This window comes from Centruroides sculpturatus, unplaced genomic scaffold (genome assembly GCF_000671375.1).
Source record: "Centruroides sculpturatus isolate CEXI.00-Female unplaced genomic scaffold, Cexi_2.0 scaffold638, whole genome shotgun sequence".
In the NCBI taxonomy this organism is placed as follows: Eukaryota; Metazoa; Arthropoda; class Arachnida; order Scorpiones; family Buthidae; genus Centruroides; species Centruroides sculpturatus.
Window position 1 is genome coordinate 28577 of NW_019384865.1, and position 16873 is coordinate 45449.

Below are 16873 nucleotides of genomic sequence, written 5' to 3' on the forward strand. Positions count from 1 at the left end.
CGGAAGGAAAAGTAAAAATAAAAATAGGCGAGAAATCTTATAAAGAATAATTAGTGACTTTTTTTATTTTGTAAATACACAATATGCAATAATCATTTACCCAGGAATTTATTATTGAGTTGTAATCAAAGTTATTATTTAAATAGTTCAAAAGTTTGTGTTAGGACCGAACATGTCTGTAGCGGACGAATCCTGACCAAAATTTTTGGGTATGCTGAAAGTTGTAACAAGAATAATAGGCCTATATCTAGCACCAAAAAATAGGCACCTAACGTTATTTGGAGTGAATAAAAAAGTATGGACTATTATAAAGCACATTATATCTACACATAAAATATATGAAATATGTTATACACATAAAATATATGAAATATGTTATAATGAAAAAGTATTAAAAATTTATGATAATAATTCAAATTTTGTGGGCCCTTGACACTTGTAGCCCAGGGCTTAAACCCTATTTATCTCTATGTAAATCCGCTCCTGTACACAACACATGTATGCTGCCTGGGTATCGCAAGCTTTCGATACAATCTGGCCTTGTTAAATACTTCGAATGACGTCATGCGCGCGCACTTGTTTGCTGCGTACAACCTCCATATGAACAAGCGATCTAGTTCCCGCAAGCATCGCACTGACTTGAAACGATCTGCCGCTAGCTTTGAATTTAAAAGCAAACACAAATGATAAAGAGTTTACACGTTAGAATGAATAGAATAAATTATTGTTGGCATATTTGTTTTCATATAAAGTATAATGACAGTCAGAACTTTCTCTTAAGCATGCGGCAATGCTAAGCAAATCCAGAGAATTCGCTTTTAGTCTGTATAAACTTTAAGTGGATAGCTTTTTCTCGAAGTTTTTTATTTTGTGTTGGGTATTTAGAAGGTTAAAGAAATGTTTGCATTTTACAAGCTGTGAGTATAGTGAATCATAATCAGAAAATGGCAACCCACAGACGATGCGTGGTTACTTTTATATCTATAGTTTTAGTTACTCGGAATTTTAGGAGTATTGTGATTTATTAAAAGATATGTGGTTCTATTGCAGATGGAGAGAGACGGAAGAATGTACAGTTTTCGTGTAAATCCACCTTTAGACTGCAGAGGGCAAAGAGGTCAAGGGTACTCTGAAGGATTCGAGATTCCATTTATATGAGAAATCCCAAACATTTTTACTGATGATTTAATCTGAATGTGTCGCACTCTGTCCCTCAACACCCGGCCATCACATTGATGGGCTTGGCCGAACTTATAATAGGTCTGGAAAGAAAAGTTTACTTCGTCTGTACAATGTAAATAAAGCAAAAAAATAAAATAAATACAAATAATTGAAGTGAAATCGAAAGTGAGATTTAAATTTATTTATTTGAAATTCGAATATATAATTTGCATTAAAAATTTAGCATTATACAATAAGAACGAAATCGAATTTCAGTATTTGTGTTCAAAATTCGGGTACGACATCGAAGCAGATGTACTCAAATTCATCTTGCAATTTCAATCCAGATTGCATATATTTAAAATTTTGAATTTCTTCGAGTGGATTATAGTAATTTTCCGAAAGACTGATTCTTATGTTATTTTTGGCATTGACGTGTACCTCAACAATGCTAACAAGGAATCGGCAAAATGTAAACTTTAGAATCCGTAGAGGACGACTCAATGAAATATATCCGTTCGTATTACATGCTTTATTGAGACGCAATCTCATCCGGAAGATCAAGTTAGGATAAAAACACAAATTTACATTTATACCTTCTTCATTGCAATGTGTTACAGGAAGATGCAATTTGTTAATGAAACAATCTTCCTTCGCAACTATGTCACATATGAATCGAATATTTGTATTCATTATTTTTACTTTGTTAATAAAGTATGCACTTCTATTCACATAACACAACCAGGAAGAGAGCAATTCGTGCTTTCTTGGGCATTTAATGGCACAAATACTGTCCGGAATAAACCACGTTTCGTCGAAATCTTTATTTTGCAAGTAACATCTTATTGCATCTCTCTCTACGTCCGTTAATATAGGTTCAACGAACACTTGAGATTCCAGAAACCATTCTGGCATTGTCAGAAATCGTATGTATTGCAGGAATGGTTTCATCACCTGCCTTAGAGAATTTTTATTATTAATTCTTTTCTTGTCCCATTTTAAAACTATTGAGAAGACATCTGCTTCCTCAATAAATTGATTTATTGGCCTGCGAACGAGTCTATTCATTGTTGTTGCTTCACAGTTTAGCCATTCGTCCGATGAGAAAATTTCCTGCCATTCCGAACTTAATATATTCCAGCATAAATATTCTAATGTCTCATCATCTTGTTTACAAGCGAATTCATATACATAACACACGTTCTTAACTCTTGACGGAATGGTCATGAATTCTCGACATGTTTGATTTAAATAACGTAGGCCTAATCGATTGCTTATGCAGAATATGTCCATCGCATTTTGCATTGATTTTATGTTTCCTTTTCCATCCTTAAGATATCTGTAAACAGTCAATGCGATTAAATCGGAACTATAATTAGAACGATTGTATATGATTTAAATTTGATGGTAATTACCGTTACAGCAGAAAACATTATTGATGTAAATTAGAATAAGTCATCGTAAGTATTTAAAAGATAATTACATATACTCACTTTTTGATTTGTTGCAAAATTTCCGAGGAGTACGGCAAATAAAGAAAGACTGATGTTTTGTTTGCGTAAGGAAGTAGCATCATTTTTATTCTATTGCTATGTTCACATAGAACGGATTTTGAGAGAATGATCTGTCGTTGGTCCTTGCAACGTGTTGTAATTTGATTCATGATATTAAGTAAATTTTAAATTAGTAAGATAAGTAATATAAAAAAATATTATTGAATTTAGAGTATTGTTTCGTTATTAATACATTGTTACATGCATGGAGTATAAAATATCGGCTGATCGTAATTAAAATACCCAATGTAATGATGCCAATAAAATTTATTTAGCGTTCTAACCAAATAGAGTATGGTGACATTTCAGAACATCAGGAAGACATTTCGGAAAAAGATATTTTCTGTAAAGGCATTAACAAATTCGACTGACAAAGCTTAGGACGAAAAAGCTGCATCACCCATATATGGGTAATATGACAGTCAACATGACTCTAGGATAAGTATTAGAGTTTCTCAAACGGGATCCCGGCTGGTTTTTTAACCCGGGAAATTCTTTTTATCACGGAAAATCCCGCAAATTTTTTCGAAGTTTAATTTTTGTGTGTGTTAAAGTTGAGAAAATTTTGCAAATCGAAAATATAATTAACTCACAAACTGTTAGAATATATTTGTATTTGTTAATTTTAAGCATGCTTATTAGTTTTTTATATTTTTGCTTGTTATGACACGTCACAGATTGTCAATAATCAACATGTAGTTTATTTGTGACAGGATTCTGCAAATTCTTTACTTGTCAGAACCTGTAATATTTTGAATAATTGCGCCGATGCTGTCTTAATTTTATCTGTTAATTATACCCAGTAGTTTCAATAACTGCATTACGCCAGATTGTGCAAATTGTGCAAGGATACAAACGACTAACGAAGTGTGCAACTATGAAATTTTTCTTCACAAACTTGATTATTAATTCCAAACGAACTGCCGAATTATCTGGCTGTAACCTTAATGCCGCTATCAAAGCAACCGAGGTAGACAAATGAAGAATACGTGAGAGCAAAGAAGTACTGCAACGCATCTCCAACATTGAACCCGTAGCAATGTTCGATGCTACGAGTACAAAAACACGTAACATTTGTGTTTTCCTAAAAGCATTAAAGACGATTCTTCCCAAATCCATTGAATTGGAAAGGGCATTTACAGCAGCGGGACTTTTCATTATTAAAATAATAACCAGGTTGTGTGATCGGAGTATTGACCATCTTTGATTTTCAAAATCTTATAAAAATCTACAATAATATTTTGTATTATGTTTTATTTAAATAACGAAAATTACTTTGTAAGTTAGAAGTTTGATCTAAGTTTATTTTTTTAAATTTTCAACTCAGTTTAAAGGCATTTTTTTGTAAGCTTTTATAAGTTTTTCTATTTGTGAAAATTTCTACGTAATTCAGAGATGATTTTAATATATATTCTACACAGCATTATGAATATTATAATTTTGGAGATTGCAGAACTTATTAAATTACTTTTAAAAATGAAAAACTCGCGTGACGTAACGTCGCGATTTCCTTGTCCTGTGAGACTCGGTAGTGTCAGATTCAGGTCTCCTGTATCCTGTATTTAAAGCATCTTTTTTCTGCTGATTTGAAGGCAACAGCATCTAAAATTTCATTATGTTTTAATTTCTTTTCTTCTGCCATCAGTTTTGCTGTTAAATTTGTCAGGGTTCTTTCTTCAGATGGAGTTTATTCCCAGGCTGTTTCAAAGTATTTGAATTGGTCTGGCAACGTTGATAAAATTTTTGAAATTATCATATGATCATCCATTTGCTGAATTACAGATTTTAATCTAAAAGCAAGATTTTAGTTCTTCTTTCATAAGTATATGAGAAGAATTGCTGCATGAGCTGGCACTTCTCTTTTTCAGTGTCTCTGCTGAACAATAAATACAGTTTATCAAACATCTTTTTTGTTGTTGAACAGTTTATGATGTGTGTAAGTAATTTTTTACTGATTGTTGTAGTTTTAATCTTCTGAGCACTTGCATCTTTTTTCAACCAACTTGACTTTTGTTCAAGCATTTGACCCTACGGTCACAATAGGGATACTGTGTTTCTGTAAGAAGCTGACTTCCAGGGCAACCAGTTAATTGCTCGTCAGTGATGGTGTAGGGTCCATTCGTATTTGTTTGTTCGAAAAGACATCTGTAAATGTATTTTAAGTATTAAAATTTCATTTTTAATCGCTAGCGACGATATGAGCTAAAATTAAAAATAAAATAATGAAAACTTACTTGCTTTAAACTCGATATATGTAACAATGTATTAATAACGAAACAATACTCTAAATTCAATAATAAATTTCTTTATATTATTTCACTTACAAATTTAAAATTTACTTATTATACATGGATCGCATTACAGTACATTGCAACGATCAAAAGCAGATCAATGTCGCAAAATTCGTTTTATGTGAACATAGCGACAGAATAAAATCGCTGCTACGTCCATATTTAAACAAAACCTCAGTGCTTCTTTACTTAACATACTCTCCGGATATTTTACAACAAATTAAAGAGTGAGTTTCTCTAATTATCTTTTACATACTTACGTTGACATATTCTAATTTTCATCAATAATGTTTTTGCTTTAACGGTAATTACCATCAATTTTTAATCATATACAGTCGTTCTAATTATAGTTCCGTTTTAATCGCATTTTCTGTTTATAGATATCTGGAAGAAGGACGAGAAAACATAAAATCAATGGCTAATGCGATGGACATATTATGCGTAAGCAAACGATTAGGCCTGCGTACGTTAAATAAAGTATGTCGAGAATTTATGACCGATCCGTCAAGACTTAGGGACGTGTGTTATGTATATGAATTTGCATGTCAACTGGATGATTGCAGAGTAGAATATTTCTGCTGGAATATATTAAGTTTGCAATGGCATGAAATTTTCTCATCGGACGAATGGCTGAACTGTGAAGCAACAACCATGGAAAGACTTGTTCGCAGGCCAATAAATCCATTTATTGAGGAAGCAGATATTTTCGAAGTTGTTTTAAAATGGGCCAAGAAAAGAGTTAATAATGAAAAATCTCTTAGGAATGTCATGGAACCATTCCTTCCGTACATACGATTTTTGTCAATGCCAGAATGGTTTCTGGAATCTCTGGTATTCGTTGAACCGATTTTAACAAACGTAGAAAGAGATGCAATAAGATGTTACATGCAAAATAACGATTTCGAGGAGACATGGTTTATTCCGGACAGTATTTGTGCCATTAAATGCCCAAGAAAGCACGAATTGCTGTCTTCCTGGTTGTCTTATGTAAATCGAAGTGCATATTATATAAACGTGATAAGAAAAATGAACACAAATATTCGATTTATATGCGAAATAGTTGTTAAGGAAGATTGTTTTATCAACGAATTGCGTCTTCCTATAACACATTGCAGGGAAGAAGGAATAACTGTAACCTTGAATTTTTCTGTTAACTTGATTGAAATTTTGGAACACTATCTCAAAAAAGCATGTAATACGAACGGATATATTTCATTGACCTGTCCTCTACGGATCTTAAAGTTTAAATTTTATCGATTGATTGTTAGAATTGTAAAGAAACACATCACTGCAGAAAATGACATAAGAATCAGTCTCTTGGAAAATTACTACAGTCCGTTTGAAGGAATTCAAAGTTTTGAATATTTGCAATCTGGATTGAAATTGAATGATAAATTGGAGTACATCTGCTTTGATGTCGTACCCGAATTTTGAAGACGGATACTGAAATTCGATTTCGTTTTTATTATATAATGCTAAATTTTTAAACACAAATTATATATTCGAATTTCAAATAATTAAATTTAGTTTTCACTATTGAAATTTCTTTAATTATTCAAAATTATTTTATTTGTATTTATTGCTTTATCCACCTTATAGACACAAAGTAAACTTTATTTCCTGGTCTATTATAAGTTCGGCCAAGCCCATCAATATGTAAGCCGGCCGGCTTGGTGTTCAGGGAATATACTCCCGGCTCAAATTAAAGATTTTTTTTCACTTTTGGTAGCAGTAATTAGTTCATATAAAGTGAAATTTAATGTATTTTCTAATGAAAAGAAAAATGGAAACTGGACGTTTAAATTATTGATATTTTATTAAATATTTTGTTCAATATAATTCTGTGGCGGCGATGTTTTCCAGCGTATCTAATTAGAGCAATAATGGAATGCAATGTTTTCTAATCGCAGTTAAAGTTCAAGTAAACTTTAAATGTAGAGTTTGCAAGAAATTGACATTCACAAAATCGTATAACATTAACGGATTTGGTTAACTTTTACTACAGATGATTGCCGGCTTACAGTTAAAATCGGGAGTTGACTCCTGGGCAATCGATTTCTTGTTTTTCTCTGCTATTAGATCACACGATTACTTAATTTAAAATTTAAACATATCATTTTATAATTATTAAAGTACCTTAATATTTATTTAGTGGATATATGTATTTGTAAGTATTGTTAAAATATATATAAATATAAATATAGTTTAGACTTACGAAGCACGAGTTATGAGTTATGAATTATGTGTAACTGTAAGGTTGCCGACAGGGTGCAAAAATGTCAAGAGGGTCGAGCGGTCGCGATCGGTCATATGTGGGCGATCGGCACTCTACGGTCAGTACCGTAACTAGCCATTTTTGTGCCCTGTGCAAGAATTTGCATTTAGGCCCTTAATTAATTGGGTTTGGGAAAATAATAAAACAAATACATGCATTTTGGCCCCCCCTTCCAAGTGGCCCTATGCGGGTGCACGTATTGCACCTGCCTAGTTACTGCATTGTCTACGGTTACAAGAAACCGTTTATTTGACACCAAAGAAGCTTACAAGATTTCCGCGATCTTGGAAGTTCTACGTCGGCAGCGGCCTCTGGGTCTTCCTCTCCTTTCCAAGATAGTTCTATTTCGAAGGGGTGTCCCTGGTTTGCGAATGACCAATTCCATCGACGTCTCAACAACTCCGGGACGATGGGTCGACTTCCGTTGATGAAAAGATGTCAATCCGAGGTCGGGAGATGGAGACGAAGATGGGCACGAGACACACACACCACAATACATCTGCCACTTGGAACTTTCGGGAGAAGAAGCCGTCACGTTATTGATTTCTCAGGTTTTATCCGTTTTCCTCCGATTTCACTTTTCGATCGGTCTCTCCTCGTCACCTGGTGACAATTTGAAACCTTTCGGGGGCGCTTGACAGGTCAAAAACGAATTTTAATTCGATTCCCATCCGGAGATAGTTGATCTTCGTTTTTCCATTGTTGTATTGTTTAAATGTTCTTAAAAGTTCGTTTTCATCAAGAAAAATTATTTCTAACTTCTTTTTTTTCTTAAAAAAACAAGATAATTTTGTCCTTAAAAATAAATGTTTTTAACGCGAATTTCAGTGAGGTTAGGACCTGTCCAGAGCCTCACGTAACGAATTATTTTCAAATTAGGAAAAAAAGTGTTTTGGAACAATGTAGAGTACCATCGTTAATTACTGTGTCAGAAGCGTTAAACAAACACATCAAAGAATAGCAGTTATTCGAAAACAAATTCTTTCGAAGAACTTTTATACTTTTTTGTTTTAATGTTTATTGTATTTAATGTATAATATAATCTAATTTTAATTTATGTAATTGTTGTTTTTGTTTATTTGGGGATAGATATCAGAGGAAAAGTCTTGCGACATAAACATGAATGTCGCAAGACTTTTCCCATTGAAATCGAAAATAAAATAAATAGACTTAAACATTATACCAATCCCTGGAAAACGATTGTCAAATAGAGGGGGTGCAGTCACGTGATATAACGTCATCGTCCCGCCCACCAAAACAATCGTCCGCCATATTGGTTGCTTATTTGACGTTTGCTCGCTCGTTCGCTTATTATGTCAACGTGGAAGAAAGGCATCTTACCTGGCTATGCAGCCGATTTAAAAGATAATGATTTGATAGAATATAAAGAAAAAATTTCTTTTATTGGATGGGATCCATACGAAATGAAACCAACGGATTTTTCATCTAACGATTTAAGCACGTGGACCACTATAGAACATGGAGACATAGTAAATTATTTAGTTTTAACAATTAACGCTGTCACACTAGATCAGATGAAGGCATACAAATCACTCCATGCTCATAATTATTTGACAAGCGGATTTATTCATCGAGAAATTTTGTCAAGATCCGTTCGTAATGATTTAATTTTGCTTGTAGGAAAGGTACGTATCTTCATTTCAGATTTTCCATTTCTCATAACATAAACTGAGTTATATAAAGACGAATTTAATTTTATATTTAGTCACATTTTAAGTTGATTAAGTTGTATTTATAATTACCATCAAATTTTTTATTTTGTCCCCATGGTTTTGTGTTGTGCGAGTCTAACAACCTATTATTAAGATTAAATTAATTAGCCTAAATAAACCCTCCTATTTGTTATTTGCCATATTTATCATATCAGGGACTGACTGGAGCAGAATAGACTAAATTTTTACAAAAAAATAGCCTTTAATTAACCACAATCAAATTTTTAGTAGAATGCATTTCAAGCTTCTCATCAGCATATTTCAGGCACAAACACCCAAGTCAAGCCTAATACATCCATACAGAGATGCTTGAAATGCATTCTACTAAAAATTTGATTGTGGTTAATTAAAGGCTATTTTTTTGTAAAAGTTTAGTCTATTTTGCTCTAATCAGTCCCTGATTTGATAAATGTGGCTATAATAAATTGGAGGTTTATTAGGCTAATTAGTTTAATCTTAATTTATGTTGTGGGCTAGAAGTGTGATTTAATAACCTATTATTGTTTAAATATATTATTAGAAGTAAATAGCACAGTTTCTTACATTGTTTTTGTACACAGGTTAATTAATCACTCACAAAATCTACGGCAGCCAGCTTCAGTAGTGTGGGTTTTAGCTAAGAAAAATGAAGAGGTGATAACTGAGCATTGCAATTGCGTGGCTGGACAATCTTCTTCCTGCTCTCAAGAGGAGCAATTGCCTCATGTCTTTTAACTCATTAAAAGACATGAGGCAATTGCTCCTCTTGCTACCAGAGACTAGAAAAGTTCTCTCTACACTGGACTATAATTTCTCAAGCAACTCTCCAGGTGTTCTCTGTATCAAAGGTGCTTATCGCTGCCATATACTCTCTGTCTATAATTCACGACCATATATTGTATTTAATCACCTTCACACATGTTCCTTATTCTTTTTATTTTGTTTACACATCAACAGGACCACTTTACATTGTGCAAATTTTCTGCAGCTCCCTGCTGCCTTTCTTTCTTGTATCCATATGTACTGTACATTTCCTGGCCCCGCTGTAGAGCATTACCAGGAAAAATTTTACAATAAGTGAATATATAGTATACTTAAGATTGACAGAATATCATAAAGTAATAATAAGATAAACTTAAAACTAAAATAACAAAGAAAACAAATATTAAAACAAACAGTAAAGTTTACAAACATATAAATCACATGGAGGTCGACAACCAAACCAACAGCAACCAATATGGAGCGCGCTTCGTAAGCGGAGTCGGGTGACGTCACGTGCACTCCCTCCATACTAGAACGCAATCTCGATGAGTTCACAAGCGAATCATGTGGAACTAGCGAATGGTAGTCGTTATATTATACAGTTCTATAAATTCATATAAATATTATAACACATCTTCGTTCCTGAGATGGTTCGATTAACAGGAGAAGAATGACACAAGAGAAATATATAATCGTTACGAGTAGATTACTAAAGTCCTTCCTTGATCTCGAGAACGGTGTTAGATAGATGAAATTCGAGACCAGATGTGAAAAGATTGGGTGGCCCGGATTAACTATATACAAACGGTCTAAAACGGGAGTAATGTGATTTCAATTGAAAAATTCTTTCGATAGTTACATACATGACAGGCATGATTATGTCATTATTAGGAAAACTATGACATATAGGGGCGAGACACTACTAATTTGAGATCGAGAAAATATTTTTTAAATTAAATATATTCAAATGTAAACAAGCCACAATAACTTTTACTCGTTTTGAAATAACTTTTTTCCAGAGTAAAGACGCATGAATGATGATAAATAATATATGATGAATATAATTAATGTTATAAATAGTGAAGATTAAAATATATTTAATGAACAACTTGAAGCTAGTGGTGTCATTTATGGATTGTCGTGTATATGTCCATGCCCAAAATATTATATTGGAGAAACCAGAAGGAAATTGAAAGTGCGGTTGAAAGAACATGAAGCCGAAATTATGTTAAAAAGGCAGGAATCTCCGTGGTATTTACATTGTAATCAATATGACGGTAAAATGGATAGAAATAATATTAAAATATTATATAAAGTTAAAAATTGTTTTAAAAAAGAATTGTAGAACATTTTTGTATTATAACATATGCAAATGTAATAAATTTGAATAGGGAATGAATGTAGATGCATGTTGGGAAGAGATTACCATACATTAAATGAACATCAATCGGCAGTTAATTGTATCCACTGATCAGGCTTTATTGTAAGGCTCATCAATGGCCTAGCCAGGTCTTCGGGCCAAGCGATGATGGCTATTTTTGTGAATGGTCGATATCTGCTTGGCACCTGGGCTGGGGGACTTGTCGCGCACTGGCTAGGGTATTGTACAGGGGTAGTTGTACCCGATGTCAGACCGGTGGTACGGGTCGAGGCATTGCTAAACTTTGGCCAACATAGCCTGGTATTCGGGCAAGGTGATGTTGCGATTTTTTGTGCTTGTAGCTACTTGCTTGGCACCTGGGCTTGGGGATTTGTCTCCCACCCAATAGGGGTGTTCTATAAGAGTAGTTTGTACCGTATGCCAAATCGGCTTTACCGTTTGAGGGGTTCAATAAACTTTATCCGACTTGGATTTTGTGAATCTACTGATAATGGAATTGTGAGGGACGAACAGACCCATAATAAAGTGTTATTTTAAATTTTTATTATTAAAACATTTCATCATATAAAATCGAGCATTAGGCTAAAAGCCATAAAATTTTATTTTCCACAAAGTTGGTTCCTTGTGAGGAGGATCCAGCTAGTCAGCGATGTGTCACCCGGAACTTTCGATAGAGTGCCCATATTGGACGCCAGACCATTAACAACAACCATCTGACCTCATGGAAAAAACCCAAGAGGGTTTTCTCTTGTTTATTCAACAAGAGAAAACGAAAAAAACACCCGAGGTCAGTCGTCTTCCAAAGTCCGTCCACCAAAGTCGTTTTCAAGGATTAATACCGTGACCAAGAATCCAGAATTTAACCTGTGACAAAGATCGTGCCTTTTTAAAGATATCATCCCCAATTCCGTGCCGTCATATCGTAGTGCTCCTATTAATTAACGGACAAGACCCAGAACTATTTTGAGCGAACATTCTATCGGCGTCAACAGTGTCATCATACTACAGATCTGCGACCTAGAAGAAAGGTATTTATCAACCCGCGATTCGTTTGTAAACTCTCTCTCTCAACGGCCTAGTATAATTAAGCCCGATAATATGCCCGATATCTCTGTATTGTCTTTAGTTCTTATTAAAATTGTTATTTGTTAGAAAATATGGAATCCGAGTGAGTCACTTCTTCGTCTCTCTCCTCACTCTACTCCGAATCCAATCGCTCACCCGCTACCGCTCGCGTGACGTAACGTCGCGATTTCCGAGTCCTGCGAAACTCGGTGGTGTCAGATTCAGGTCTCCTGACGTGGTGTCAAAGAGACATCAACCCTACGGTCACAGAATTGTTGAGAATAAAAGTTTAGTATTTTATCGTTATTCATTTGTCTGCGTGTAAATCTCTCGAAGTCGGATGGAAAGAGTATATTTACTTGTTTTAGTCTAGAAAATATTTATTTTAAAATATACAAGTTGTATTAAAATATCAATAATTTAAATTTCCCCTTTGCTTCGAAAATACTGCAATTGTAAATATTCAAATAAAATTTAATGTATTTCCATTGCCTAACACTGGAAGAGTGTAATTTGGCCGAAAGTGCTTTTAAGAATTTCATTTTCATTGCATTTTAAAAGCTTTGAGTGTAGTCAGTTGTGATCAGAAATAAGTATCAAAATAACGAAATTTCGTCTGTAGGATATCTAATATTAATCGTTCAGAAATTTTATGAGTGTCCTCAGTTATTGAAGGTATTTAGTTTTGTTGCTATAGTAACTGTCAGGGGAGAAAAAGAGGTCCTAATTTTAATACGCTTATGAACGAAAACGACAGCTGAAGAGGTTGCCAAACTATTGGTCTGAAGAATTCGGTATCAAATACGTGTGAATCAGCTCGTACATTTTTCGCTGTTGATCCGATCCGGATGTGTCGCGCCCCATCCCTCATCACTTCGCTCTGAATTGGTCGAAACTACAACGGTCCTTGTCTGGAAAGAAAAGGTTTTGTTTGTGACCATAGAGCGATACATCCAAAAATTAAAACCTAAATAATTAAAGAAACTTCAATAGTAAAAATTAAGTTTAATTATTCGAAATTAAAATATATAATTTTTAGATATTACGAAATTAGCATTATGTAATAAAAACGAAAACGGATTTCAGTATCTTGAGTCAAAATTCGGGTACGACATCAAAGCAGATGTACTCATATTTATCATTCAATTTCAATCCAGAGTGCAAATATTCAAAACTTTGAATTCCTTCGAACGGATTGTAGTAATTTTCCGAGAGACTGATTGTTATGTCATTTTCTGCATTGATGTATGTATCTACAATTCTAACAATCAATCGATAAAATGTGAACTTCAGAATCCGTAGAGGACAAGTCAATGAAATATATCCGTTCGTATTACACGCTGTTCTGGAACTATATTTCGTCCGTAACTTCAAGTTAGCAGAAAAATTCAAGATTACATTAATTCCTTCTTCCCTGCAATGTGTTATAGGAAGACGCAATTTTTTTAATAAAACTATCTTCCTTAGCAACTATTTCGCATATGAATCGAATATTTGTATTCATTCTCCTTACTGCGTTAATAAAGTATGCACTTCGATTTACATAACACAACCAGGAAGAGAGCAATTCGTGCTTTCTTGGGCATTTAATGGCACAAATACTGTCTGGAATAAACCATGTCTCGTCGAAATCTTTATTTTGCATGTAACATCTTATTGCATCTATCTCTACGTTTGTTAAAATCGGTTCAACGAATACCAGAGATTCCAGAAACCATTCTGGCATTGACAAAAATCGTATGTACGGAAGGAATGGTTCCATGACATTCCTAAGAGATTTTTCATTATTAACTCTTTTCTTGGCCCATTTTAAAACAACTGCGAAAATATCTGGTTCCTCAATAAGTGGATTTATTGGCCTGCGAACAAGTCTTTCCATGGTTGTTGCTTCACAGTTCAGCCATTCGTCCGATGAGAAAATTTCATGCCATTGCGAACTTAATATATTCCAGCAGAAATATTCTACTCTGCAATCATCCTGTTGACATGCAAATTCATATACAGTAGATCCCCCTATAAAACCGTTTCCTATAGTTATGATTCCTATAAAAATTGTGGCATTATCCGTAAACAACGGTAAAAATAACTCCTATAATACGTAAAACGTCATTGGCAGCCGAACTACTTACCCGCCGTCCGTAGCGCCACGCTACGGAGAGATTTCTATCGTCTGGACAGTATTATATAAATTATATATAAATTAGGTACTGTACATATAATTATATATTAATTATATATAAATTAGGTACTGTATATATAATTATATATTAACTTAATTTATTGTAACTTTATTATAATTAAATATATATTTTTCGCCGTCTAGCGTCACGCTACGGCGAGTTAGGCGACCTATCGTCTGTTTAGTACTGTAATTTTATACATTTCTTGTGAAAGAAACATTTCTTATTTAACGGCCATAAAAATTATTTATATTAATGATGTCTCCAAAGGTCAACGAAGTTTTCGCAGAAAAATAATATCAGAAATCGCGGCCGCAATTTGATGCGCTGTTCCGCGACGAAACCAAGCTTTAGCAACGAGCGTAGTCAAAGGGTACACACTCGGTAAGTAATCCTACAATTTTTTGTTTATAACGTAGTTTATACGGATTATTTTAAAAAAAATATACGTATTTTGGAAATGTTGAGTCGAATTAGTCTAGAATCGATTAATTTTATGAAAGAAAACCTTTCAAACAGCCGTAGTCCGTAAACTATGATTCCTACAAAATTGATTCATAAAGAACGGAACGTATCTACCGTCTTATAGGGGGATCTACTGTACATAACACACGTCCTTAAGTCTTGACGGATCGGTCATGAATTCTCGACATACTTTATTTAAATAATGTAAATCTACTCGTTTGCTTATGCAGAATATGTGCATCGCATTCGCCATCGATTTTATGGTTTCTCGTCCTTCTTCCAGATATCTATAAACAGTCAATGCGATTAAAACGGAACTACAAGTAGAATTACTATATTAATTGTTTATTTAAAACTGATGGAAATTATCATTACTTCATTAGTTTTATTGGCTCCATTTATTTATTATTTTTTTTAAAAATAAATTTAACAATCATCCTGATGCTCGTGTTCATCAGGATAATGCGGACCACAAACAATCCATAAACTATATATTGTATTTTCATATGATGTTCGAGGTAGACCTATTATCATTCCAGTTCAACGTGATAATGACATATGACTGTCATCTTTTAATTCCCAACTAATTCCATTACCAAGTCCTTTTTCACCTTGCTCCAATTCTTCCATCAAACGAGAATTGCGAGAAACCACAACACTTTTGACTTGGAGCTGCCGACATCTTGAAATTTATTAAAATTTAATAAATTTCAAGATGTCGGCAGCTCCGAGTCAAGGTTATTAAACATTATTAATGCAAATTAGAATATGTCAACGTAAGTATTAAATAGATAATTAGAGAAACTCACTCTTTAATTTGTTGTAAAATATCCGAGGAGTATGGTAAGTACAGAAACACTGACGTTTTGTTTGAATAAGGACGTAGCATCGCTTTTATAATATTGCTGTGTTCACATAAAACGGATTTTGAGAGAATGATCTGCTTTTGATCGTTGCAATGCACCGTAATCCAATCCATGTATAATAAATTAATTTTAAATTTGTAAGTGAAGTAATATAAAGAAACTTACTATTGAATTTAGAGTATTGTTTCGTTATTAGTACATTGTTACATACATCGAGTTTACAGTATAGACTGATTATTATTAAAAATACTCTATATAATTATGCGAATAAAATTTATTTAGCATTCTATATGAAATCAAATGGAGGATGGTGACATTTCAGAACCTGCAAAGACATTTCCGTGAAAAATATTATTTTTTTAAGCCATCAACAAGTTTGGGTGACGAAGCGTAGGATTAAAAGGCTGCGTCACACATATATGGGTGACATGATAGACAACGTGTTAATTTTCGTTAAGCCAAAATCCAATCGAATTGTTAAAACATTACATTGGTATTTCCACTCAATAGTTTATATGCACATTATATTCCATATGAAATTTGCACAGTTATATTCTATACTTTTATTAAATTGAATAATTCGTTATTATTTGTCAATGCGTTTCCTATATTTTCACAAATGTTTTTAGTTATGACATATGTATAATTTGTAGAAACTGATTTCTATAATTATATATCGAACATCAAAAATCGCGGGAAAGTTAAAATTACTGTATTTAATACAGATTTTGTTACAATATTGATTTGTGACTTCGAACTTTGTATTATAATTAAGACAATCGTCTATCACAGGGATGAGCAACACGCGGGCCGCGGGCCGCTTGCGCCCCGTTAAACATTTTTATGCGGCCCGCCAAGTATTTTTAAAATTGAATTTATTTTATCGACTTTCTCCCATCAATATATTGTTATAAAATTAATTATAATAAAATGGTAGTACATACTAAACCGAAACAATTTTTTGTGACGAGTTACTCACTTGTCGGCGACTTGTTCAAACATGCAATACGAACGCGCCGCGTCTGTGCTTGTTTGTGTTTGCTTCTGTCACACAATCAGTCAGACTGGTAAGCTGTTAACTAGCAATTTTAGCAATTCTTGTGTTTCTTGAAAGGCGTGAGTGCAATATTATTGTCAAAAAGGTAATATTAGAGTTTTTTTT

The 16873-nt window shown here is 33.6% G+C and overlaps 2 protein-coding genes across 2 annotated transcripts; one reads left to right on the forward strand and one right to left on the reverse strand.

Moving 5' to 3' along the window:
* Positions 1–1446: 1446 nt before the first annotated feature.
* LOC111630756 lies at positions 1447–2880 on the reverse strand. The gene is made up of 2 exons (XM_023374903.1): positions 2655–2880; positions 1447–2500 (listed from the first exon to the last, which is right to left on the reverse strand). Exons 1-2 carry the CDS (start codon positions 2822–2824, stop codon positions 1447–1449), a joined length of 1224 nt encoding a protein of 407 aa, XP_023230671.1. The 5' UTR covers positions 2825–2880.
* Positions 2881–4996: 2116 nt separating this feature from the next.
* On the forward strand, positions 4997–6533 carry LOC111630779. Its single transcript, XM_023374926.1, has 2 exons — positions 4997–5232; positions 5386–6533. The coding sequence occupies exons 1-2, from the start codon at positions 5063–5065 to the stop codon at positions 6437–6439; spliced, it is 1224 nt and encodes a 407-aa protein (XP_023230694.1). The 5' UTR covers positions 4997–5062; the 3' UTR covers positions 6440–6533.
* The last annotated feature ends 10340 nt before the right edge of the window (positions 6534–16873 follow it).